The sequence below is a fragment of the Syngnathus leptorhynchus genome, chromosome 5, assembly GCF_054491065.1.
Source record: "Syngnathus leptorhynchus isolate UIUO chromosome 5, UIUO_Slep, whole genome shotgun sequence".
NCBI classification, from domain to species: Eukaryota; Metazoa; Chordata; class Actinopteri; order Syngnathiformes; family Syngnathidae; genus Syngnathus; species Syngnathus leptorhynchus.
In genome coordinates, this window is record NC_141199.1 from 12769099 (window position 1) to 12792126 (window position 23028).

General features: G+C 39.8%; 5 protein-coding genes across 7 annotated transcripts; 2 read left to right on the forward strand and 3 right to left on the reverse strand.

Moving 5' to 3' along the window:
* Nucleotides 1-970: 970 nt before the first annotated feature.
* LOC147057005 (recombining binding protein suppressor of hairless-like) lies at nt 971-5105 on the reverse strand. 3 transcript variants are annotated; one of them, XM_085913063.1, is made up of 12 exons: nt 4871-4908; nt 4698-4776; nt 4368-4406; nt 4143-4238; nt 3908-4073; nt 3567-3741; nt 3346-3483; nt 3116-3228; nt 2505-2645; nt 2134-2289; nt 1945-2048; nt 971-1831 (listed from the first exon to the last, which is right to left on the reverse strand). In XM_085913063.1, the coding sequence occupies exons 2-12, from the start codon at nt 4718-4720 to the stop codon at nt 1480-1482; spliced, it is 1503 nt and encodes a 500-aa protein (XP_085769189.1). In that variant the 5' UTR covers nt 4721-4776; nt 4871-4908; the 3' UTR covers nt 971-1479. The 3 variants fall into 3 exon arrangements, with proteins under 3 accessions (XP_085769189.1, XP_085769192.1, XP_085769191.1); XM_085913066.1 differs by lacking the exon at nt 4698-4776 and having other exon boundaries at nt 4871-5105; XM_085913065.1 differs by lacking the exon at nt 4871-4908 and having other exon boundaries at nt 4698-4863.
* A 569-nt stretch (nt 5106-5674) lies between these two features.
* hgsnat (heparan-alpha-glucosaminide N-acetyltransferase) lies at nt 5675-12171 on the reverse strand. The gene is made up of 18 exons (XM_085912172.1): nt 11690-12171; nt 10784-10902; nt 10576-10712; nt 10054-10169; nt 9903-9972; nt 9744-9813; nt 9538-9641; nt 9272-9348; nt 9145-9175; nt 8894-9054; nt 8707-8822; nt 8493-8614; nt 8223-8349; nt 8051-8137; nt 7727-7804; nt 7340-7410; nt 7150-7262; nt 5675-7027 (listed from the first exon to the last, which is right to left on the reverse strand). The coding sequence occupies exons 1-18, from the start codon at nt 11859-11861 to the stop codon at nt 6846-6848; spliced, it is 1953 nt and encodes a 650-aa protein (XP_085768298.1). The 5' UTR covers nt 11862-12171; the 3' UTR covers nt 5675-6845.
* Nucleotides 12157-15706, forward strand: dctn6 (dynactin subunit 6). The gene is made up of 7 exons (XM_085912175.1): nt 12157-12323; nt 12515-12579; nt 12665-12770; nt 13025-13110; nt 13219-13266; nt 13348-13490; nt 13565-15706. The coding sequence occupies exons 1-7, from the start codon at nt 12202-12204 to the stop codon at nt 13649-13651; spliced, it is 657 nt and encodes a 218-aa protein (XP_085768301.1). The 5' UTR covers nt 12157-12201; the 3' UTR covers nt 13652-15706.
* Nucleotides 13990-19570, reverse strand: gtf2e2 (general transcription factor IIE, polypeptide 2, beta). Its single transcript, XM_085912174.1, has 8 exons — nt 19315-19570; nt 18469-18649; nt 15946-16028; nt 15685-15792; nt 15381-15563; nt 15192-15285; nt 14885-15000; nt 13990-14613 (listed from the first exon to the last, which is right to left on the reverse strand). Exons 2-8 carry the CDS (start codon nt 18626-18628, stop codon nt 14494-14496), a joined length of 864 nt encoding a protein of 287 aa, XP_085768300.1. The 5' UTR covers nt 18629-18649; nt 19315-19570; the 3' UTR covers nt 13990-14493.
* Nucleotides 17715-18158, forward strand: smim18 (small integral membrane protein 18). Its single transcript, XM_085912944.1, has one exon. It carries the CDS (start codon nt 17715-17717, stop codon nt 18054-18056), a length of 342 nt encoding a protein of 113 aa, XP_085769070.1. The 3' UTR covers nt 18057-18158.
* Nucleotides 19571-23028: the final 3458 nt, after the last annotated feature.

Sequence of the window (23028 nt, forward strand, 5' to 3'; positions counted from 1 at the left end):
AAAAAAAAAAAAAGTACCAAAAGGCAACAGGTTGTAATTCCAGAAAATTATTGGAGTTATATTCCATCGACCATCTTAAAAATCCGAGGATGGCGCATCCAGAAACGATTCCATCTTGAAGTCCTTTGTGGTAATCACACAACCATATAACATCCAGAAGATAAGCACTTTAAATTTTGAATCCTGTTTCCCAGTCTTCGCTAGTTGGAATCTTCTCTGTATGATCACACAAATCCAGTACTTCCGTCCTCTTTCCCAGCAGTGTGAAGACCTCAAGACGCCTCTCTCTCTCTATCTGTGAGTGTCTCAGTCCAGAAACAAGCTCTCATCACATTATTAGGTTTCCTCACACGCCAGCCCCCATCCCAAATATGTAATGTCGTAAACAGTTCATGTCATGACTGCCATTTGCACATTGGATTTTTTGTCTTCCGTTTTGTTTTAGGATTATACTACTGATTTAGATGACATAAAAGTCATGAGATGAATAACATAGATCATGGCTTTGCAGGGTCAGTGACTAGGATGACACTATTTTTACAGATTATCTAACTATAACTTTGCTTAGATGTTGGCGGTGCTACCTTTTTATGATCAAATTCAGCACACATGCTTTACAATCTAGTCTGTCCAAATTCAAATGATTATGCAGGAACATTAATAGCACAAAGGGCGCAAATAGACTCCTTGTTGCGCTAACAGTAGCCTAACAAAGTGTAAGGTTTCATTCTAGCAATCTGGCTTCCAGTTTAAAAATAGTGGGCACAGCTTTGACATCTAGCCTTGCCCAACAGGGCCCCTGCAGGACTAAGCTAAGTAAGGTTCACTCAGTCCTTGAAAAGGAACTCGTGCAAAATCTAATTTGACCCATTACTAGGCACGTGATTGGAATTTGTATCAGAAGGGCTCATTTGTGAATGACTCTGATCGGAACACCCTCGGTTGAATTAATTGCCACAGAATTTTCAATGTAACAATATGTTTATTCTTGTTTATAATGTGCAGTGACTGCATCATAAGGAGAGGTGCTTCTAATATATTGTCCCGCTCATGTTGCTAAATAATGCAATTAAAATAACATTTAACTATAGATTCTAAATTTCTATGTGAATGGTATGTAAACTGTACCTTAGCAAAAGCTTGTAAAACATAATAGGAATACAAACAATAGTCCAATCTTTTGTACTTCTCTATACAAAAACTGATGCAGCAACAGTTCCTTGCGCACAACAAATCACCACTTTTAGCTTTTGCAGTTTTTAAATGAACTGAAAGGCACATGCATTCCCGTCTTTAGTTCCAACCGCCTCAGTGGTGTATGTAAGTCCCGAACACACCACTAGATGGCGGTAACCAGTCATTTTTCCACAAATAGCCAAACACTTGCTCTTCAATCAAGTGTTCTTAAAGGTCCTCCTCAGAAACACAAAGGGTTTAGTCATTGTGCGTGTTTCAAAAAGAACACGCTCGACATGAGGATCACGATGACAACATGGAAACGGCTGATGACCCCGACGACATGCCGGAGTCACGACTACCGTAAACCACCTGGCCATTTGTGAGTGTGCTCAGTGAAGAGGAAGGTGAAGATGAAGAGGTCTGGGATACCGCTGATGAAGAGGTGGTGTGCGTCCTCAATATGGCCTCGGCAACACTGCAGTGAGGTCGCGGCCCTGGTTCCGATGTGTAGGTGAAGGTGAGAGAGGTGGCGTAGATGATTCCGTCGTTACGGACCAGCGTTACCGGGACTTGCACTGGCTGCCTCACCCAGCGCCAGCCTTCTCGGAAAGCCGAAATGTCTGGCACCACACACAGGATGCTCTCGCCGCATCTTGTAACACACACACAAATGTCACACAGGTCCATCCTGAACTTTAAGATAAATGTTGGATATCATTATTATTTTTTTGGAGTAGTGTAACTTGGTAATCGCAACTCACATACCTATACATGGTATCCGCCTCCACATCTGCAAACCACACTCTTAGTTTGGGAGTAAAGTTGTGCCCAGTCAACTCTAACATGGCCACATCTCCTCCACCATTTAACTGAATGACAGCAAGAAAAAAATGGGGGAAAAAATGGTTTTATAGGCAGCAAAAAGCACATAGTCCACATTGTGTGTGTGCGTACCTGCAGGCTCTCCACCACAGGCACAGGAGTGACTGGAGTGGTCACGGGGCCCATGCCCTCATAGAATGTATACTCAGCCTTGTCTGTGCTGATGATGGTCCAGCAGGCGCCATCGTTAATGATCTCTTTGTTTGCTTCCTTGACGCATGGTGCAGCCTAAAGCATAAAAAAAAATATATATAATACGTTTAAGTTCACACATAAAATTTAGTTAGGCCTATCTACCAAATTGTTAGCAATTTAAGCAACACAGAGATTTTTCCTCACTTAATTTAGCTAGACAAAAGGAACAGAACATTAGTACAGCACTCTCGCATCTGAAGTGCCATAATTAGAATTAGTCCATTAAGTGCATTTCTTGAGCTGCTTACCTGATATTGAATGATTCTATCCTGTGAAAGACAGAGGTACATCCGTTCTGTGTCTTTCAGGTAGAAAGCGCACTTGTGCAGCTGTGACACCGGGTCGTCTGCATCCCACAATGCTGCTTGCTTATCCACTTTGCGTATGACCTTAGAAATGATGGGGTGAGAGGGAAAGCACATGTGAAGTAGTAAGGACGCAAGGCACATCAGTCAAACATTAGAGAAACAGCAACTCTCATTAAATAGTATATGGCCAAACGTCATTACAATATACCTCGTAACCTCTGTTGAACTTTTGGGATACCCGTTTAATGAATTAATTCAATTAGAAATTGGGGACCCATTGGTGCTTAGATTCTCATTTTACAAAGATATTTTGGACAATGCTAGCATCTATCAACGCACAGAAGAATTTGATGCAGAAGAATGTAGATTGTTTCTTGATTTGGACATAGGAGACTGGCTGTCTATGAGTGACCTCAGAAATGTTCTTATGAATGAATGCCCAGAAATGAACAGGCAGACACATTCCACAATGATTTTGACTTCCTGAAAGTTGCCTAGGTGACCTAATTCCATTGTTCATAGAGTCTATGTGAAGTGACATGCATGCATACCAATCTGGGCAGTGCCATGCCAGTAACAGAGCACACCAGTTTGACAGTCTGGCCGTAATGAATGTAACCGTCTCTCACGGCAAACTCCTCTCCTTCAGATTCGTCATCGTCCACTGAATAAAATGAGAAAAAGCATCATTATGATATGGGACATCATGACATGGAAAAAAAAGAGGTAGGGAAGAGATCTAGACACAAAGTGACAATTCAAAGTGTACAGTAGGACTCACAGAGATGGATGTAGAAAGCCCCCCACTGCAAGGAACTAGCGTGAAAGTTTCCACCCTCCACATGAAGATACCTGGTGCTGACTGTTTGTGATCGCAGACGGTTAAATAAAGCTACCTTTGTTCCCGACGCAATACACACTGTGAAACACAAAGGCAAATAGATCCTTTATCAAATTCATCCCAAAAATATCATACGTATGGCGTTATGTGTCTATGCTCACAGTCTGCATTTTTCAATGACTGCTTCTTCTTTGAAGGCTTGGAGATGACTTTGATTCTCTTGCTGAGGAAGACTCCAATAGTTGCGCTATTGGCATATAGCATCTTCACCGACAGCATGAAGTGTTTCCTTTTGTCTGAGTCACTGATGTACAAGGTCTTAGCAGCGCAAAAGTTCTGTTCCAGGGAACAGAAGGAGCAAGTAGAAGCGAAACACAACGTGAAGTTTGTTTTGGTTCTACTTCTCTCTAAAAGTACACCCATTAGCTACATAATGATGAACCAGTACTTTATATTGCATTCATATTTTCCACCACTTTCAGTACCACGACAGTGTTCTCACCTTTCCCTCCAAGTTGAGCTGTTGCATCTCCACTTCACTGTTACCAATGCCGATGAAGGCGCAGGGCTGAGCCTCCTGCTCTGTGCAGCCCTCCTTCTGCATCTTCTCAAGCTTCTTCTTCCAGCCGCTGCCCAGCAAATAGACGCACGGTGGAGGGCAAAAAAACCTAAAAACGCCCAACAATGCACAAATCAACCATATTTTCCTGTGAAACCAAGACCACAAATGCACACACCTTTTCTCATTTCCGTACGACTTTTGTGCCACTTTCGCATGCAGAATCAGGACTGTTTGATCGTCCTTTTCCTTTAAGTACTGTCTCATAGCCTCCCTGCAAAAAAGACCACATTAACATATGTACGCTCAAACAGCTCATTATTATGGAGCCCCGTCCTACATCACACCCTAACACAATAACAGAAGTTACGTGTGTGTGCGGGCGTGTGCGCGTGTTGTTTACCTCGTTAAACGTTGAGGTTGACACACATCACCAAACTTCCTGCAAAAATAAAAGAACGCAGGGAGAAGGTTGGCAGGGTAATTATTATGCACGTAAACATACATTCATGAAAGCATGCACATTTGCAAATGTATTATCAGGCGAAGCAATGAGTCGGGATGGATGGCAAAAGTTGGATAAATTACTTCAAGTTAATGTTAATAAGTAAACTGTTGTTTTTCCACGAAGCGAATCTCAATATTTAGTCATGCATGCACGATCTAAGTTATGTCTCGCAGTAGCAAAAGAAGCAAGCAAACATTCCAAGCGGATTGACAGAAACTAGCTCACATAGTTTGACAGTGTGTATCCATTTGCGGCAGGTCCAAAAGCAAATGTACTGCCACCGGAACTTTGTTTGAACACGTCTCTGGGTCACAAAACCTCCTCAAACGCACGCCAAACAAAAGGTGCAGCACCAATAATAAGTAAGCAAACATTTACACAATATTATCCCCACTTACCCGGTAACAACGGGCGCCATTTTCCCCAAAACGCCCCCCTCCCTCCCCGAACAATCGCGAGACCCCTCCCGAGGGTACCCCACACCGAGCCCACTATCACCATACCACCAGGGCCAACAGAACCAGACTAGAAGTAGAAGGAGGAGTTTGGTCCAAATTCGGTGAAGGCGGGAGGGCACCAAAAGGGTGAGAAAGTGTGGGGAGGCAGGAGCCGCGACGAGGCGCCCAAACAACAGGCGTGGGAAAGTTGTAAAGTCGCGCGTGAACAGGAAAATTCTCACAATAGACACCCATTGGAGTGAGTCGTGATATCGCGAGATCAACAACAACAAAAAAAAAAACCTCACACATCTGTTTTTTTCTTCTCAAGGACGTTACAGTCTACATTCCCACGCTGTGTTGAGCAATGAAGCAAGTATGGAGACGTGTTGTAACGCTGTACGACGGTTAAATGTCACATCGGCTCACTGGCCACCACAGCAGAAACATCTATGCAAGATAAATTATTATTTCTGCTTGTAAGTCTCAGCCTTAGTGCAAAGAAAACTATGCACTACTGTACAGATTGCAAAGGATACAAATGAAGTGTAAGAATAGTCAAGAGTACTATTTCTTTTCATGCATAAAAAGTGGGATTGACAAATTGTATCATAAAAATGCACAGCTGTACATGTCCATAACATCGCCATCAGATGAGAATATTGTCATGCACTCAAATGTGAAGCCCAATTCAAGTGGGTTATTTTCTTAGCAATTTAAAATAAAATAGTGTGCATTTGTTAATCAATGATGGGATCTGAAACTCTTTATTTACATTACATTTTGTTATTTAAAAAGAAAACATGTTCCACAAAAACTGACCTGCATCCTTCATGCAAATTGACACTTGGCAAATACTTAATAAATCAAACATATCCAAAAGAAACAGATTCATGCAAAAAATACATATTAACGCTTGTTACATACCAAAGTAATGATGTAAGGAACTGCAAGTTCTGTCAACTTTCTCTTTATTATATAAATACAGATGTACGTTATAAGCACACATACATTGCAAACATGCAACCATTTTTTTAAACCCACATTTAAACATATTCTACTCATATAAAACTATTGCGATGTATTAACAGGAAAAGTATAGATAACAAAACAAAATCAGACAATTGGAATTTTGTATGACCAAGGAATATTTTGAAAGGTGCCACACTGAACATACTGGCAAATACATCCAGCAAAAGATCATCAAGGCAAAATAAAATGAATCACTTCAAGACAACAATTTTTTTTATGTGTAACTGAAAAGCCACTGAGAAAGTCAGGCAGCACAAAAGTTCCTTTACTTTTGTTGTAACTGTTTTAGGATACCTGAGCCAAAAAAGGCACACTCTTGCATACTTCTATAAAACACAAAACATCAACAAAAAAGGTGATCTTGTAATACAAAATTGACTTTTTGGCAATATGTAGGATTTATCGCATGCAGAGATCTGAAATAGCACTTGGTTCATTACCATATGATCAAATGTTTTCAGTTTTAGATGGAAGCAAAATATCAAAAGTGAGAGTGAATGTTTGGTAAGGATATCAAGGTCCAAGTGGCCTACAAAGGGCAAGGACAGCTACATGTGATTCCTTTCATACTTGCGAGCTGTGCAAAATGAGGAATTAAAAATTAATTCTTAGTGTTGAGAAGAAGAAAAAAAAGGATTAACTCTAACGTCATCATATTCTCAACATGTCTATTTTGGTCCCACTTCTTCCTGAGTCACAAGATATCCAGCACAAGTCAGCTGCTAGGAAAGCAATGTGAAAAGTCATTCAGTGCAGTTATACAGTATGTATGTGAGCAAAATAGCAAAAACATTAAGATTATGAAAGCACAACAGTCATAAAGATCTTGAAATCCAGGCCAGATGTGATTTAAAGTCCCTTAACATCCATTTTCTGAGCATTTTAGAAGAATCCACCAAACCTCTTAGATTTTCCAGAATATCTTTTTCCTGTATAGCACGTAGGAGATGAGAACCCAACAAGAAACTGCCACCAGGTTCTGGGTGAGGTGCTCAACATGGGACTGAGTGTTGACCATGCGCCAGCGGAAGGGGAAGTAGTCTTCAAACACCTCATGGCCCACATACACAAGGATGGAGTTCATGCCTGGTTTTAATCAAATAAAAAAAATGCAAATTCGCCTCGATGAGTATTTTCAGAGGTTTGTATTTGATGGATTGCTGAAGTCCACCTAAATGGAATCCGAAGTTGGAATTTGCAGTGCTCACCTGGGTAAAAGAATGGAGCTCCAGACCACCACTTTTTCACATCGACGGTGTAGTAGATCAGAACAAGCAGTACAAAGGCAAAGCAGGCGAGTGTTGTCACATAGGACAGAGACCTAGAAATAAAAAGGTATATACATTATTATAAGTATTTTGGCAAAAATATTGAGAGACCATAAAACGTCATAGTTACCATAAATTCTTATTGACAGGAATGAAGCCCTGGTTTGTGGAACACTTGGTGAGAACAGCTGATAAGATGCCCTGTGTTTTACAGAAAAAATATTTTATTACATTAGATTGTCCTATTGGTATCCCATCACAGATGTTAAAAAAAAAAAAAAAAAAAAAAAAAAGCTGTGATATAAAATTTCCAAGCATAAAATAAGCTTGAACTGTACATTCTCGGATGATATAATACACAAATGTAACCTTCCCGACAGATCAATACGGCTCCCTGACACTGTGGTATAGATTTAGCAATATGCGTTGCAGTGGTGCAATATTTACCGAATCATTGGCTCTCATATTACTGTGCAGGTGAATAATAATAAAGTACTTGTTGATAAAGTGTGCTCACCAAAAAGAAACCCCAAATGAGAAATCTTGATATAATACTTGAATGAAGATCTCTGTAGTGTAAGATTATCTTTCCTGCCTGAGAAAGTTGAATAGACAATGGTTAAAACCTTTTGCAGTCTTTAGTTGGTACCCTTCCGCTAAGAAAGAAAAGCCCACCAGTGGTCACTGAAATTATTTGGTTAGTACAGTATTTTCTTTATTTGCGTCTGTAGCTGTAATTATGCATTCCACTTTTGTCAGTGACCAATGCGGGTGTTTCATTCTTTAACGGCGGTCTGACAATAAGTGTCTAAGACAAACATTTGGAGACGGAAAGATTTACCTGTAACCCCAAAAAAGCCATAACAATGGAGTTGATGCTGCCAAGAACCCCCTCGGGATCATACGGTATGTGTGTTGCATAAATGACCTTCAGTAGAAAACAACAAAGTTTGCAATAACAATATTTTATGTTTCCATGGAATAGTCAGTTGTTGTATTTGTCCTTCACTAACCCTCGCTGAGGGCGTCTGGTAAATGTGGTTTTCTCCAAGAAGCCAGCGGTCAACAAAGCCAGCTGCTCCGCCAGTACAATTTGCATACATGCCCATGTCTCCAATCCCACCTGGACCAAGATAGCCACTGTTGCAAAAGAGAGAATACAGGAGAGTCAATTTCACAACAATGTAAAAGCAGTTGCCAATATAAAAGCAACTTGTCAGGTTGTACAGGTTGTGGGTTGAACTGCTAACAAACCACCCAAGTGAAATCTATTTTTGACTCACGTTGGGCAGCCAGGTACAGGAAGCAGAAAAGTCAGGCAGAGCCAAATGATTTCGAGGATGAGTACAAAGATCCAGGCTGGCCAGTAGAGCAATACATCAATGCAAGAGGACCACCATCCATCCTGGGGGGGGGGGGGGGGGGGGGGGAACAAAGCCATGTATTTCTCTACAGACCTCTTAACAATACACATCTTTATAGCTCTAATTGTCTAACCGTTGGTAGGACATCAAGATGAGCCCTTGCCACCAACAGATCCAGGCAGGCTACAACAAGGTATGACCAGGCCAGGCGCTGCAGCACACCCGGGATCCGCAGGTTGTCCCACGACACTGCGATGTGGAGTAGAATTACATCAAGAACAGAAGTAAACACAGGTGAATAGCAAAAAGCTCATACTCACAAAAACCCTGGCAGTAGTGGGGATTGATAACCAGGACGCCAATAAAGAAAAGCTGTAAGCTCCTCCACATTACTTTCTTCAGCAGTGACGTGCGGCTGAAGCCTGAGCGCAGCATGGAATTGATTGAAAGTGCGATGGATGTTCCCATAATAAAAACAAACCTGAAAAGAGAAGTGAGTTCTAGAGATCATGACAACCGTAAATAAGAACTGCAAAAATCGGACATGACAATTGTAACTTGGATCATTTACCAAGGAAAGACCAGATCTGCAACAGTTAGGCCTGGAATGATACAAAGAGCAAACAATCCCTTTTATAAATAAGAAAAAAATAGTTAAGGATCTGTTGTGATGAAAGACAGCAGAAAAACATCCTCACCATTCCAGCTCTCATGTTTGAAGAACCAATATCGTCCTCCTCCATAGTTCACAAATACCATAATAATCAAGGAGATCCTGTCAAGTAAGCAACATGACAGCAGGACTCAATAATTCAGTTACAATCTAACTCTGGTTTAAAAAAAAAAAAAAAAAAGAAAAAGAAATATATTCCTTTTCCTAGCACTTTCCAAGACTGGACACAAAACCAAATGGGTCTCCTGACATAGTAGTTGAGAGGATTCCATGAAACAAAAGAAGGCTTACCCTCTGAATGTGTCTAGAGATCGCAGCCTCTTGCCGGGATTGGGCGAGGGCGGAAGGATGTTGTCGGTCATTGGCGTCACTATCCTTCCAGGGGAGCCCAGCTCCTGGAGAGACACATAAGCAGAGCATCCATTATATTTGAGTACACTTTACAATGCAAACAGCCAACGAAAGTAATAGCCACATGTGCATGAATAAACACTCACAGAGTTGATCAACCTCTCCGTCTCCATGGTGCCACCAATTCTGAAGAGGATACCCCTTACTAAATCAAGTCTGTTAACAAGATAAATATTTGGTTACAAAGTCTAACTCAGAGTCAAAATTATTTAAATTAGGCCATCATTTATCATGTCATGACTTACGCAAATATTGCTCTTCCCAAAGCATACAATAATCCCAGTCCAGCAAAGACAAGGAATGCTACCAAAATGGCTGCGTGGATTGAAAAACAGAGATTGAGATTGCATCAACATGTAAAATGACACTTCATTATATTTTGTGTGATGGACTTACGTATGTAACTATTTACTGGGACTGTGTTAGTCACTATGGAGCAGTTGACCGCAGTGTTATTTATATTTTTGACCCATAGAGAGTAGTTGCCCTGCTCCCCAAAATGGAATGGAACTCTGCAGATGAAAGAGAATTTGATTGTTACATAATGCAGCGATAACAGAAATAATTGATTGGCGACTATTCTTAGGGAAAATGCTTATCAAAGACTCTAAAAAAAATGAAAAGACTTTAACCAGCAAGAACGCATAACAAATGCTAAACTCAAAGGATCTACTCTGGAGCAATGAAAAAAAAACAAGTAAACAGATTTGGAGAGGAATAATAAAGTATATAACAATGAAACTGGTTCACAAAGTCCAGATATCCTGTTTTGCAATAAAATCTGGATCCGCTTCCCTTAATCAGGTCTAGTTTCAACAATGGTATTTGCATTATTCATTGTTTTTACATGTTGCTCATTTTCCCCCATTTTATTTACTGTTCCCATTATAATGAAATGTTGTGGTATCTTCAACTTACGAGCAGACGTCCAGGTTGAAAGAGGTGCTGTTGACTTGGAGTGTAATTCCATGCTGTGTGCTTACGATGAACTTTCCCGAGGTTGGCTGACCTGGATTTATGACAGCAGGAATCACCCCAAGCTGCTGATAAAGACACTAACGCACACAAAAAGAAAGATTTTTTTTAAAAACTGCACATATTAAGAAAATTATGAATGTGCATTTACTTGATAACACCACTGTGACACCCAGGACACCTCCACATCGGTATCCAGCTCATTGATGACTGTCAAAAATGCTTCATCCATTTTTAGGTTTGGGTGGTGTTTTGATTGAAATATTCCAGCTGTAGACAGAACAACAAGCAGAAAATGACATCCACTTTGCATCTGTGTTTGTGTGTATTAAGCATGCAATGAATAAGTTCCTTCTTTTTCCTTTGCATCTGACCGCACCCACACACGTTTTGCAGCAACGAGGATATTAAATCAATCACATCTGATTTGAATCACATTCAAACGTGCAGAATCAATTGTAAAAAAAATCTGAGAGAAAGGCTCGTCATGGCTAAAACGGATTAGAATCTAAACTAGAAACGCACTGCATCTTACCTCACAAAAATGACTTCCTGTCAGCATTATTATATTAATACAACCAATGAGACGATTGTGGAATTTGATGTGGGGGGGAAATGAGCATACAGAGATCCATCCATTATCCATAACGCTTTACCCTTGACACGGTTAATGTTAATGCCTTAAAGAAAGAAGCATGTGAGCTAGTGGGCTGGCTGTACAATCACATGATCATTTAATCCGATAAATACCTCCAAGAGGGAATTTTGAAAATCTGAAAGCCAATTTATATGATTTGGGTGGATGCAAGGTTGGCTGGACACTCATTTTTAGTGCCAGTTTAAAATTGGTTTCAAATGATGATGTGATCTTGATCACACAGGGTTTAATCAAACGCATTATATTTAGGAACTACATAGGACTCAATTGAATACAATGATCTCACAAGAAGGGAAAGGGGATATTTAAGACACGTGGAAGGTGCAGTGATTTAGCTGTTAGCTTGAGAGCTAACTTAGGAGAATCCCAACGCGAGTTTACCTTGAAGAATATACTTACAAGAAGGCAGTTCGGCTTTCAGCGGTGAAAAACAAATGGCGACTAGCGAGACAATAATTGAATAATACATGGTGCTATATTTCTTGGATTTTGCCATCTCACTCTCTTGCGCCTTTTCAGCCGCGGTGACTGTCGTTGCATCAATGTTTTTGTTTATGTTCCCTTTTACCATAGCAGACAGATTTCACTTCCGACTTGATCCTGTTTTTTGGTATTAGTGGAAGCGAGAAGGGTCAAAGTACATTGCAACACCAACTTTCATTATTATTGTATATTGACGCACGTTCCTTTTGGTATATTATTCACTAAGACAACACTGTTGGTAAATAAAAGAGAAAATATTGACATTGTATTGCTTTTGTGACCACGTTGTGTTTATATATGAAATGTAGTAATCCGTTTCAGTAATTTCAAACAAACATGAAGACTGGAGTATGCGTTTGAAAATAACAGATGAGCAACAATACAAGAGACGTGATCGAGATCTGTTCCATAACCAGAGGCATTTGCGCATGCCCCGTAACTTCAACGGTAAGGTCGTCAAGTCGATTATCGAGTGCTGTTTTATCGAGCAAGACGACTCCCTTCTGATTCCATCCATTACAATGGCGGATAAACAAAACGCTCAGAAAAGGTAGTATGTACACGCATCTCTAAAAGACGATCGACTTGCTTATTTAGTGCTCGGGACTGACCAAATGATAAATTCATTGTATTGTTGACGTGAAGTGAAGGCTGTGTTGGGCAGCTATATGTAGTAGCTTAATAACAGTGCTAAGATGTTAGCCAAATTGACAGCATCTGTAATGTGTTTTTTTTTTTCAGTGTCAAGATTGCAGCAGGAGCTGTGGTGTGTGTTGAAAGTGAAATTAAGGGGGATGTCACTATAGGTAGGATGCTTCGCTTTGGCTAGCTTACATGCACAAGTTCACGGTTGACAACAATGTAGCAACTGCATATTTTGCTTCCACTCAGGCCCAAGGACAGTGGTCCACCCAAAAGCACGAATTATTGCAGAAGCAGGACCCATTGTGATTGGAGAAGGCAACTTGATCGAGGAACAAGCTGTCATTATTAACAGGTGACACAGGATGTCAGTGACAACTGATGTCAAAAATTGTGTTTACAATCACTTTTTATCTACTTAATCCAGGTCATCTATCCAAAAGTTTTTTTTTATATGTTTTCATTCCATGCATTGTTTTCTACCAGTACTTATAGAATGTCTGAATACACCAATTTGATAGTAAACGTAAAAAAATATGAATTATTGTGAAGTGTTTGGCTGCAATGTTGCATGGACTAAAATGTTAATGTGTGCTTCTATAATTATAGTTACCCAGAAAACATCACACCAGATGTTGAAGTGGAACCAAAGACGATGACCATTGGTATCAACAATGTATTTGAAGTTGGCTGCTGTATCCTTTTATATGCTATCATTAGCTCACAGATTTTTTTTTCTTCATATATTTATGTCGTTTTTGACCAGTCCAAATAATCCACATTTGCCTCAACTGATTCCTCAGTGTCACAAGCCCTTAAAATTGGAGACAACAATGTAATAGAATCAAAAGGTGAGTTTTACTTCCACCGATTACAATTTGCAGTATTGTTTTCATTCCAGTTTGCAGTAATTACTCCGCTATGTTGTCTAGCTGATGTAGGTAGGAACGTCATCCTAACTAGTGGCTGCATCATCGGGGCCTTCTGCCAGGTGAACACCTGTGAGGTCATACCCGAGAACACGGTCCTTTATGGTTCTGGATGTATGAGGCGGGTTCAGACTGAGAGACCACAGGTAAGTGTTGGCAAATTGTTAAAACAACAGAAAAATCCTCCTTCTGCATAAATATTTCTTCTCTATTGTTACAGCCTCAAACACTTCAGCTCGATTTCTTAATGAAGATTTTGCCCAATTACCATCACTTGAAGAAAACCATAAAAGCCAGCCATAGTTAAGCAATCATAATTCAAGTTGGAATTGTGAATAGCAAAATACAAAGTAGCTCAAGCTGAAATGATATGTCAATATAAAAAAACAACTTTATTTTCATCAGTACTTTTTCCTTACTGGTATTTTCTACTAACCACAATACCTTTATGCTACTGTGCTAACTAACTAATATGATCTGATCAATTAAATTTGATCAATTTTGCACTCCAGCTCTTTGCTTTTGTAGGTATTTTTGTTCTACTCACCATTAGCATGGAAGGTTTGCTAATGTAGTAACATCTTGCATATTCATTCTACAAAAATAAAAATGCAAAATTACAAGAAATTTAGAAAACATTAGAAAGACATGTCTAAGGAGTTTGTTTGACAGTATTTTTTATTAAAAGCAGGATGGAATGGCCCTGCAAAGTAAAAGACCTGAAATATCATGTGATGAGATCCAATTACGTTGCATGCCGTATGACATCTCTGTGACGCGCAACACAAATCTTTCTTCTGCACTTTTTATGAAAAGGGTGGGTGACTTATCAGAAGAGAAATTGAACTTAAGAAGCATTTCTGAAAATATCTTCTTCCGTATACTGTACACACTTTTTGTGTTTAAGTGTCATTAAGGAAAAAAAAAAATTTCTATTTACACACATTTCAGCCTGGTTTTGTTTGTAAAGTGGCGTTAGCTCCTTTCAATGATGGCTTTCTCTGAAAGAATCTTAGGTAATTGATATCCTGTCCTCAAATGTCTTTTTGGCTCAATTTCTAAAATGGATACCACAAAGTAGTCACTATTCACAAGGAGCAAAATTGGATAATACAGTATTTAAGCCGTCCATCTTCCAAGTGTTTAATTTCACTTTTTAACCGGCACACCATCTGCATAGTCCTCCAGTACCCCTGCCAAATGGTTGTTGTGGGTCTTGAAGTGTCTTTTTCGCTGACCAGCTTGCTTCTTCCTCTTTTGAACTGGTAACTGCGGGAAACAACAAAACAGTGAGGGCGGGTTTGGCAGTGATGTTTGCGATTCATTCATTTCCACTGAAATATGAGAGGCAATCGAAGCTTGAGTTGAGAGGAGCTTTCGAGGCAGATGGACTCAAAGGAATTCATCTTTCTGAGCTTCAAGCTAATTCGATTGTGGCTCCTCGAAAAATAATGTGTCCAACGATATTGCGTACAAAACTTAAGATTGACCTTCTAGCTATTTGTAAATCAAATTGATTCAAAACCAGTTGGATACCGACCACTTTCTTTGGCCCCGATTCCTGCATGGAGGTGATGCCTTGCTTTTTCAAATACTCTTCAATCTTCTCTTCATCCATGGAATCCACTGGAACACTCCTCCATAGTTTCTGAAATTCTACCATTAAACAGAAAACAATATTTTAGCCAAATTAATAAAACATCTTACATTGATTCAAATTTTCATTATAGGTTCATATGTACAGTATAATTGATGGCAAATGAGAGAAAACTACATTGAAAACACCTCTGTTTGTTTTGCAAAATGTCACTGCCTAAATAAACAGAAAAAGATGAGTGGACACTGACCTTCATCCATCAGAAATTGACAGTGTTTATCATTGTAGAACAAAATCTTCTTCTTATCGGGTCTTGTCACAAATGTGATTTGATCCCCCAAAGCCTGAAAACAATTATTTGAGAAGAGTCGTATGTTAATGATGCAATTTGCTGTTAAAGAGACTGATCAAAATAAGAGGAATGTTTGATTGGAGTTACCTTGATGGCCTTAGCAGAGTTTGGCAGCCCCTCCTCTACTTCATCTAGCAGTACTCCTCCCAAGCCCAGCTGATCATGTTTGTCCAGCAACCTCAATAAAGCTTTTTTGTCCTTCAGATTGTATTTGGGCTTGAAGCCATATGTGCCATCCCGTACCTCAATTTTTGGATTACTGACCAATGCCTGCAGTGAGGAGAGAATGCACACCATTCAAAGTTCAGCAGGAACAGCATTTTTATCTGCAGAAATTGGAAAAGAACGCAGTGCTAAATGAGAACATTTTGGAGAATTGGTGTATACAGACCTCAGTCATAAGCCACTGCTTTTGTTTTAGGCTGATGTCAAGAAGTTTGGTCTCATCCAGAATTTCCTCTAAAGTCAGGAAGTGTGTATCGCCATTCTGATGTCTTGTCTGTGTAACCAGAACATATCAGGGTGCAGTTGAATGATGAATTTATTGAATTAGATCCATATTGCAGATATGTGTTTTTTTTTTTTGTGTAATCAATGATACATTAATTGCAACTTCAGTCTGTTTGGTGTGTAAACCAAATGTAAACCATACCTTCATGTAATTGACTATCTTTGCAAGACAACCAAACTTGTAGCCGGAGCTGGTCTTAATGTTGAAGCCCCCATTACTAGACTCTGGAAAGAAATTAGAGAAGAAAATTAGATGACATTAATCAAAACACTATACAGTATTAACAACCAGAATTTAAAAAGCAGTAACAGGAGTGACAACAATTAAGACAAAAATGACAAAATTGAAGCAAAGGAGGAATAACTATTTGACAGCAACCATCATCATCATCATGATGATGATGATGATCATGAAGCAACCAGCAGTCAATTTGCTTTCTGAGAATCATACATGACACTGATTCATATAATAATGTATTGTGTGTGTTAAGTTACTTGCAAAGCTGTACAGCATGCAAAACAAATCACCCTAACCCCCGTCCCAGTATATGTCGCGAGTCCAATGAGAAAACACAGCCCATGGAGACTGCAGAGACATTCCAATCAGAGCAGAGAGCTGCACCGAATCATGAATGATTAACAGAGTGGGCGGGAGCAACGACGACTGCTGAGCTTCTCTGTGGGCAGCTCGCTGGAATTGTGACAGGCCGAGTAACAAATGGATCGAAGACGGAGCCGGGGGGAAAGGGCCAATGAGTGAGAGGAGCTGGTCCTCAGCCATGAGGCTCTGCGAGGAGCCGCGGTCGATGCTGCATGCGAACGCGGAGGAGGAGTGAACGCAAAGGGAGGGAGGGAGCGGAGGGGAAGACATAGGTGGGGCGGCAAAAGGAAGCAAGAGCATCTATTGACTTGCGTCCTCGCAGGACCTCATTATCAGGTGGGTTTCCTCTTTTTCTTGTTTTTTTTAAGATGAACACAAGGAATGCAGGCTGTGCTCAGACGATGCAACGGCAGAGGTTTCCTGATGCATCTTTAAATATCCAGGGTAAATTTTAGTACATAATGTACTAGCAGAGATGGATGCAAACTTACATTTGGGCCAAGATGGAACATACATGCTATAAAATGAACATGAATCCATTTGGTTACGCTTCGCTAGCATTAACGTGCCCTCGTGTGGAAACTGAAACCCTCGCTGACAAATCAACAACAGGCCGCCGAGTGTGTGTCCAGAGAGCTGGTCCTATAGGAGGACTGGGGTGGGGCTCACTAAGGGTTGGTAGATGCAATGTCTTGGTAATGTAGTATTTTATAGGTTTCCATGGCAAAAGTACATAGTATTTCCAGATAATACTATTTTGCCAGCTGATATAGTTTTGGGATCTAAATAGCAATCTCAGACATACATCCTACTTTCAGATACTGTTTTGCCAGCCAATATAGTTTTGGGATCTAAATAGCAATCTCAGACAACGCAATTTCATGATTGTCTTTTTTTTTTTTTTAAGCATAATTTATCCTTTTTGAATTGGCTAAAATAACAAATGGCCTGTTGCTAATGACTAAAATATTCGAACCCCGAGGATAGGAAATTCTCTTCCTCTGTTTCTGCAGCTTGTAGTTTTCTGAATAAATGTATTATTTCTGCAGAATGGTTGACCCCCTTTTACAGATTGTGAGTGTATGATCTTCGGCCCAGAAATACCACCACGTGGCGCGCTTCTCCGACATCACTCTTGTGATTTGTGATGTCGAAAGCTTTCTACTCGTGGCAGAGCATACTTGTTTACATGAACATACTGGCACTGTTGATTCAATCTCAACTAGGTTGATCTCTAATCCACATCCATCCAAGGAAATTTTGTGAGTACAGTAATAACTTTGAATTTATTTGATTTCCAACCAGGAATCATGTTCAACATCACAACAGCAAACACCACCAACAATCATCCAGAAACCGTTCCTCTCTCCCAAGTCTCCCCGCACGATGGCTGGAACGTGGCCTGCTTTGTTATCATACTGCTATTCATTTTAACCGTGCTATCCCTGGCGACTTTGGCCGTGCTCTATGAGTTCCTGGACTGTGGCTGCTTTGCCAAAGAAAGAACGCAACACCAAAACCAGCACCAGGATGAGCACGAGCAGCAACAACAACTACAGGAACAACAGGAGGTGGAGTCGAGCAATTGCACCAACGTGACGACCAGTGTCTGCAATGAACCAGAACCAGAACCACTCACAGAGGTGGTATAGAAGCGGCATGGAATTGGCGGACTGAGCAGAAAAACAAAGCTAACACCTTAAGGAACAGTCAAAAAAAGTATAGAAGATGCTGACGATCCAGTCAAGATTAAATAAATGGGACAATAAAAAGATAAATGAAAATATTCACTGAAAAGGTTGTCTCAATTTCTTACGCACACATAATTCTGAAATGCCTATTTTCACAGGTACCCGAGGGAGAGCAACTCATTGTTTGGCACCTGCGGACTCACCATTTTGTGGATTAATTTTCGTTTTAGAGATATAAACAGAAAACATTGTTTGACAAATGCATTGTGTAAATGGTCAATGCAACAAATGTACTTTCTCTCAGACTCTTGGATGACAGGCGTGTGCTCACTTAATTCAAATAGTTATCAGAAAGATTGGAAATATAACTCACCAGCAATCTGTTTAGACCCTGATGAGCCCTCCTTTTCTGTTTTCGGCTTCTTCTTCTTGTGTGATCCAGAGTCTGATGCAGCTGGTCTCTTCTCTACAACCGGCGTGGACAAAGCTCTCTTCTTGAACAGCTCCCTGTCCCTCAGTAGAGCAGGATCCATTCTGAACAACTGTCCAAATACCTGAAAAGAACAAAGTGAAATGCATTCATATTATTCATACATACACATTTTCACACGAGCTCATTAGTAAGCCCTCATGAGTAACCATGTTTGTTAAAAAAAAAAATAGTGCACTACTGAGACAATCATTTGAAAAGGACTATTAATCTTATAAACGTGTATGAAACTAGTGACGACTGCTGCACAGCATATTAATCAATAAAAACCATACTACTTAAAAGATCATATAAAACGCTCAGCATCAAAACATTTATCCATGAAATGCTGTTAGGTAATCATTTTAAAAAACCTGTCCCAGTGACACTGGAGTAGTTACTTTGGAACAGGAGTGCGTGCAAACATAATCGTAAACATAAAATAAACAAAGACAATGAAATAATATTAGCGACAAATTAAGTTAACCCAAGGTTTAAATACATAAATGCATTCCACTGCAATATTTGAGCTCAAATATAACAAGCAGTACGTTTGCAAGCTGAGGTTTATTGACATTAGCTTGTTTGAATGTAGCTGCAGATGCGTGTTAGCGATCGTCGTGTCATTTAAACCATAGTGAAAAGCGTCTGTTTTATGAACGATTAGCAAATAATCAAGTATCAAGGTATCAAGTAAGCAAAGAATAATGGCTTATCAGTATTGTTCAGTTAGCAGAATAGTATGCTTACCAGACAGACACTACTACTGTTGCTTTCCGGGGTTTAGTCCAGGAGGACGACCGTAAAAGTCGTCCTATTGAACTCAAACAGTAATTTGCTACGGCGCCTTTCGTCCCCAATGAAACGTGTTGTTCGACTTTACGCAATAACTTCATAAACGTTATCAATTATGTGCGTTTACAGGGGTTCCGTCTCGATTGCCCTACTTCTTCTTCTGGTGCGGTTCAAATGTAACGGGTTCACAACTTTTGTCGCATTAGCGCCTCTTACTGGTTGCGCATGTGTATCGCGGTATCAATTTGTGCGGTGTTTATGTATTGATTTGATTTATTTTGCGAGGTTTCCACTCGCTTCTATGGATCAGTGCATGAAAACACATTATTTGACTATAGCTATGTATTTTAAATTGAATTTTCGTACGGTACATCACATTTAAAGTGGATATATAAAGCGAATAATACATTTCCGTGGGTCCGCTTTTCAGTTTTACACATAGTTGACAGTTTACTTCAATAATAAAGTGCAAGTTAACAGTGAAAAAAAAGCAAGAAAATAAATATTGAGAGATTAAAATTATTTTCCATTTCAGCCAAGAGAAGGCCCGGCAGTTTTATTTATAGCAAATTTTATACACAAGTCATTACTCATTTAACTTCACACAAACAACATCCAAAGGCACGACAGATAACGCCATTCAAAAGAAAAGCAGAGAAAACAAAATAATAGCACACAAAAATTACTAGAACATTCTTTGACACATTTAAATAGGAAACAGGCTTGATCTTCAAGTACTGTGAAGGTCAAACAAAAAATGGTTTGAATTTGGCTTTAATATTGGTGCTTCACCAGCCACGAACCTCAATGTATGCCATCGAATAACAACATCCATGTTTCACATCACTGAAAAACAAAAGTCTATCTTTTCTATTCATCTTTTTTTCTATCACCTAACCTGTGTAGATTTTGCAGTCATACTTAATGTTTTTGCAAGTGACTGCAGCACTGCAATATTTCAGCACTTAGACCACCGGTGTGACAAAAAGGCTATAACTTCCCGAAGGATTTATATGCAAGTGCCCGTATTGCATCTTTATCCATGACACTGACTATAATCATTTCTACACGTTGATCAATAAATATGTCGCCACCTTGCATAATAGCTTACGAACATGGACTGACACCGAGAGCCAACAAGCCATAACTTCCACTCTCCAGACTGAGTGCATCAGGGCAGCAAGATGGAGGTGCAAGTTTGCTGACTGCCAAATGTGCTGCTGGGTAATGAGGTGGGCGAACAGGTGAGACGAGGCCACCGACTATCCAAGTCACTAAAAGCAAATAGAGAGCTGAGCATGCTTAAGCAGCAGAAAATGAAATATGAGCCAAAGAGTGCAGTGTAAAGAGCGAGAAAAGGGGCTTAAAAAGGAATTTGGAATCGTGCTTTTGCAGAATGTAAATATCCATGGATGTTTTTTGTTTTTATATTTTTTTAAGAGTTCACAAAATGGCATCACACAAGAAGAATGTTTAAAAGTTTTGCAATCTGAGGCACAGGTATGATTGATGTAATTATTGTAAGCAATTAATTTGCAACTAAACTTCATCTGATGTCCACTATTTTATATTCAGTCCTTGAAAAACAAGTTCCAATAGATGAGAAGAGCTAGTCGAGCCTCCATACGTTGCTCCAACTTTCACACAATCTTGTAGATCAGAGACCTAATTAGCATCTCCAGAATTCCAAAATGATGTTATTGGACAGGTCAGGCTAAGAAGTGAGTGCACAAGAATGATTAAGTCTATACAGCCTATTTCGGGCCGAATTCATAATAAATGAAACGCTGTTAAGTCACTGCATGGATGACATGCAGAAATGAGGGAGATCATTTAGACATCAGAGAATCCAAAGACTTGTGAAGTGGCAAATATTAATTATTCTGCATTGGATAGCTGATCCTCATTATTTCTATTGCAGTCACTTTTGGACCACATTAAACTTGAGCATGTCAAGATACAAGCGCTGCCAATTACAGAGATGAGGTAACCAAAGCAGAGCGTGAATTCCATTCATTTTTTTTGTGTCAGCGTGTACTCTTTATTCACCCGTGGTGGTTGAGTGTTCACTTTGTGTTTCAAGGCTACAATTTGCCATAGGGCCATTTCTGAGCAGCCTGTGAACATTCAAACACATAATGTATTGACGTGTGAATGAATGAGGGTGGAAGGTAGCTTGTGTGAACTAAAGGTAGCAATAATAGCAAACACCGAGAGAGTTCCAGTCATCACTTTTCTATAGGCTACTCTTGTCCTAGTGTTGTGTGCTAACTGGAGCTTCCAACCATTAGTGTTCGGGGTAAGCTAAAGTCCATTATCATTATCCATTATCCATTATTATTGTCCATGATTTCCATATTATGTATTTTATGTGCCCTCTTTGCATCCATTGCAGCCTGGTGATCCTGAAAGGGGGATCCTTCCATCTTTGGTCCCTTCTCAAGGTTTCTCATTTTTCCCCTGGTAGGGTTTTTTGGAGTTTTTCCTTGCCCTTTTGGGAGCTCAAGATCAGGGGATGCTTTGAGAATAATTGTCAATTGTTTGTCTTTGTGAAGCCCTTTGAGACTGCTTGTGATTTAGGGCTATACAAATAAACTTGACTTGACTTGACTTATCGCTACATTTTGTTCTGGTCCTCAGCATATGACAAGATACATCAGGACAAACAACCATTTACACACATGCTCGTCTACTCAATGGACAATGTAGTTTTTTAAATGTTGGTAGAAACTGGATTAAATAGGGGAGGGAAAAAAATCATTCAAGAAAAAAAAATCACACAAAAAGTTTTGAACACTTGATTAACACCGTGAACTTTAGAACTGTGAGATAGACGCGCTAAAGTAAAAGAATTGAGGTCGTAAAATTTAAGACAACCAGAGGCATCTCCGAGGATTTGGAGATACAAAAAATATCACCTTTTTAATGTTGCAAATTGAAAATACCATTTTGTAGAATTGCTGTCGCTTTTCTATCACTTATGGCACCTTGGCAGTCAACGAATGAAATTCTGCATGAAGAAGAAGCGTGAAAGTAACAACTTTCAATAATGTGTGTGTATGTGGATATGTACTATGTGCGCGTGTTACCTGTCAGCACCTCATTGACAGTTCAATATCACAAGTGAATTTTGGAAGGAAATCAACTGGTTTGTACATAAGGACAAAAAAGGATGACTGCCCACAAATAATCAATAATAATCCATCCGTCCATCCTTCCGTCCATCCTTCCGTCCGTCCGTCCTTCCGTCCGTCCGTCTGTCCGTCCGTCCGTCCGTCCATCCATCCATCCATCCATCCATCCATCCATCCATCCATTTGTTTCCTTCGAACACAGCAAAATCCCTAGCCGCCATTATCTCAGCTGCTTAGTTTAATTCGCTTCTCAAAAAGGCTTTTAGGTTACATTACTGATGTAAAAAGATTTGAAATGATTGATTTTGGTCTCATTTTCTTCTCAACACAATAAAACGTCATTTGAACATGGGTGTGTAGACCTTTTTATGCAAGCTGTATACAAATAATGAGCCTGGTGCCGATATCTTATTAATGAATATATCTCACAAGCCGTGAGCTGTAATAGTCTCCCTTGGAACCGGGCTGCAGAGACTGATGAGCTCGAGCTGGCTCAGAGTCAGCGTTTTAATTCATGCCAAATATATCCAATGGG

Coding starts and splice junctions, on each gene's coding strand:
- smim18 (XM_085912944.1), top strand. CDS start 17,715: ATGTTCAACATCACAACAGCAAACACCACCAACAATCATCCAGAAACC.
- LOC147057005 (XM_085913065.1), bottom strand. CDS start 4,846: ATGTTTGCTTACTTATTATTGGTGCTGCACCTTTTGTTTGGCGTGCGT. Junction 4,239..4,367: donor CAACCTCAACGTTTAACGAG/GTAAACAACACG, acceptor TCTTTTTTGCAG/GGAGGCTATGAGACAGTACT. Junction 3,742..3,907: donor AGCTCAACTTGGAGGGAAAG/GTGAGAACACTG, acceptor TCCCTGGAACAG/AACTTTTGCGCTGCTAAGAC.
- dctn6 (XM_085912175.1), top strand. CDS start 12,202: ATGCCCCGTAACTTCAACGGTAAGGTCGTCAAGTCGATTATCGAGTGC. Junction 12,580..12,664: donor TAAGGGGGATGTCACTATAG/GTAGGATGCTTC, acceptor GCTTCCACTCAG/GCCCAAGGACAGTGGTCCAC. Junction 13,111..13,218: donor TGTATTTGAAGTTGGCTGCT/GTATCCTTTTAT, acceptor CTGATTCCTCAG/TGTCACAAGCCCTTAAAATT.
- hgsnat (XM_085912172.1), bottom strand. CDS start 11,861: ATGGTAAAAGGGAACATAAACAAAAACATTGATGCAACGACAGTCACC. Junction 10,713..10,783: donor TGTCACAGTGGTGTTATCAA/GTAAATGCACAT, acceptor TGTGTGCGTTAG/TGTCTTTATCAGCAGCTTGG. Junction 7,028..7,149: donor AGCTCCATTCTTTTACCCAG/GTGAGCACTGCA, acceptor GATTAAAACCAG/GCATGAACTCCATCCTTGTG.
- gtf2e2 (XM_085912174.1), bottom strand. CDS start 18,628: ATGGATCCTGCTCTACTGAGGGACAGGGAGCTGTTCAAGAAGAGAGCT. Junction 16,029..18,468: donor AGGGTCTAAACAGATTGCTG/GTGAGTTATATT, acceptor ATTTCTTTCCAG/AGTCTAGTAATGGGGGCTTC. Junction 14,614..14,884: donor AATCGGGGCCAAAGAAAGTG/GTCGGTATCCAA, acceptor TGTTTCCCGCAG/TTACCAGTTCAAAAGAGGAA.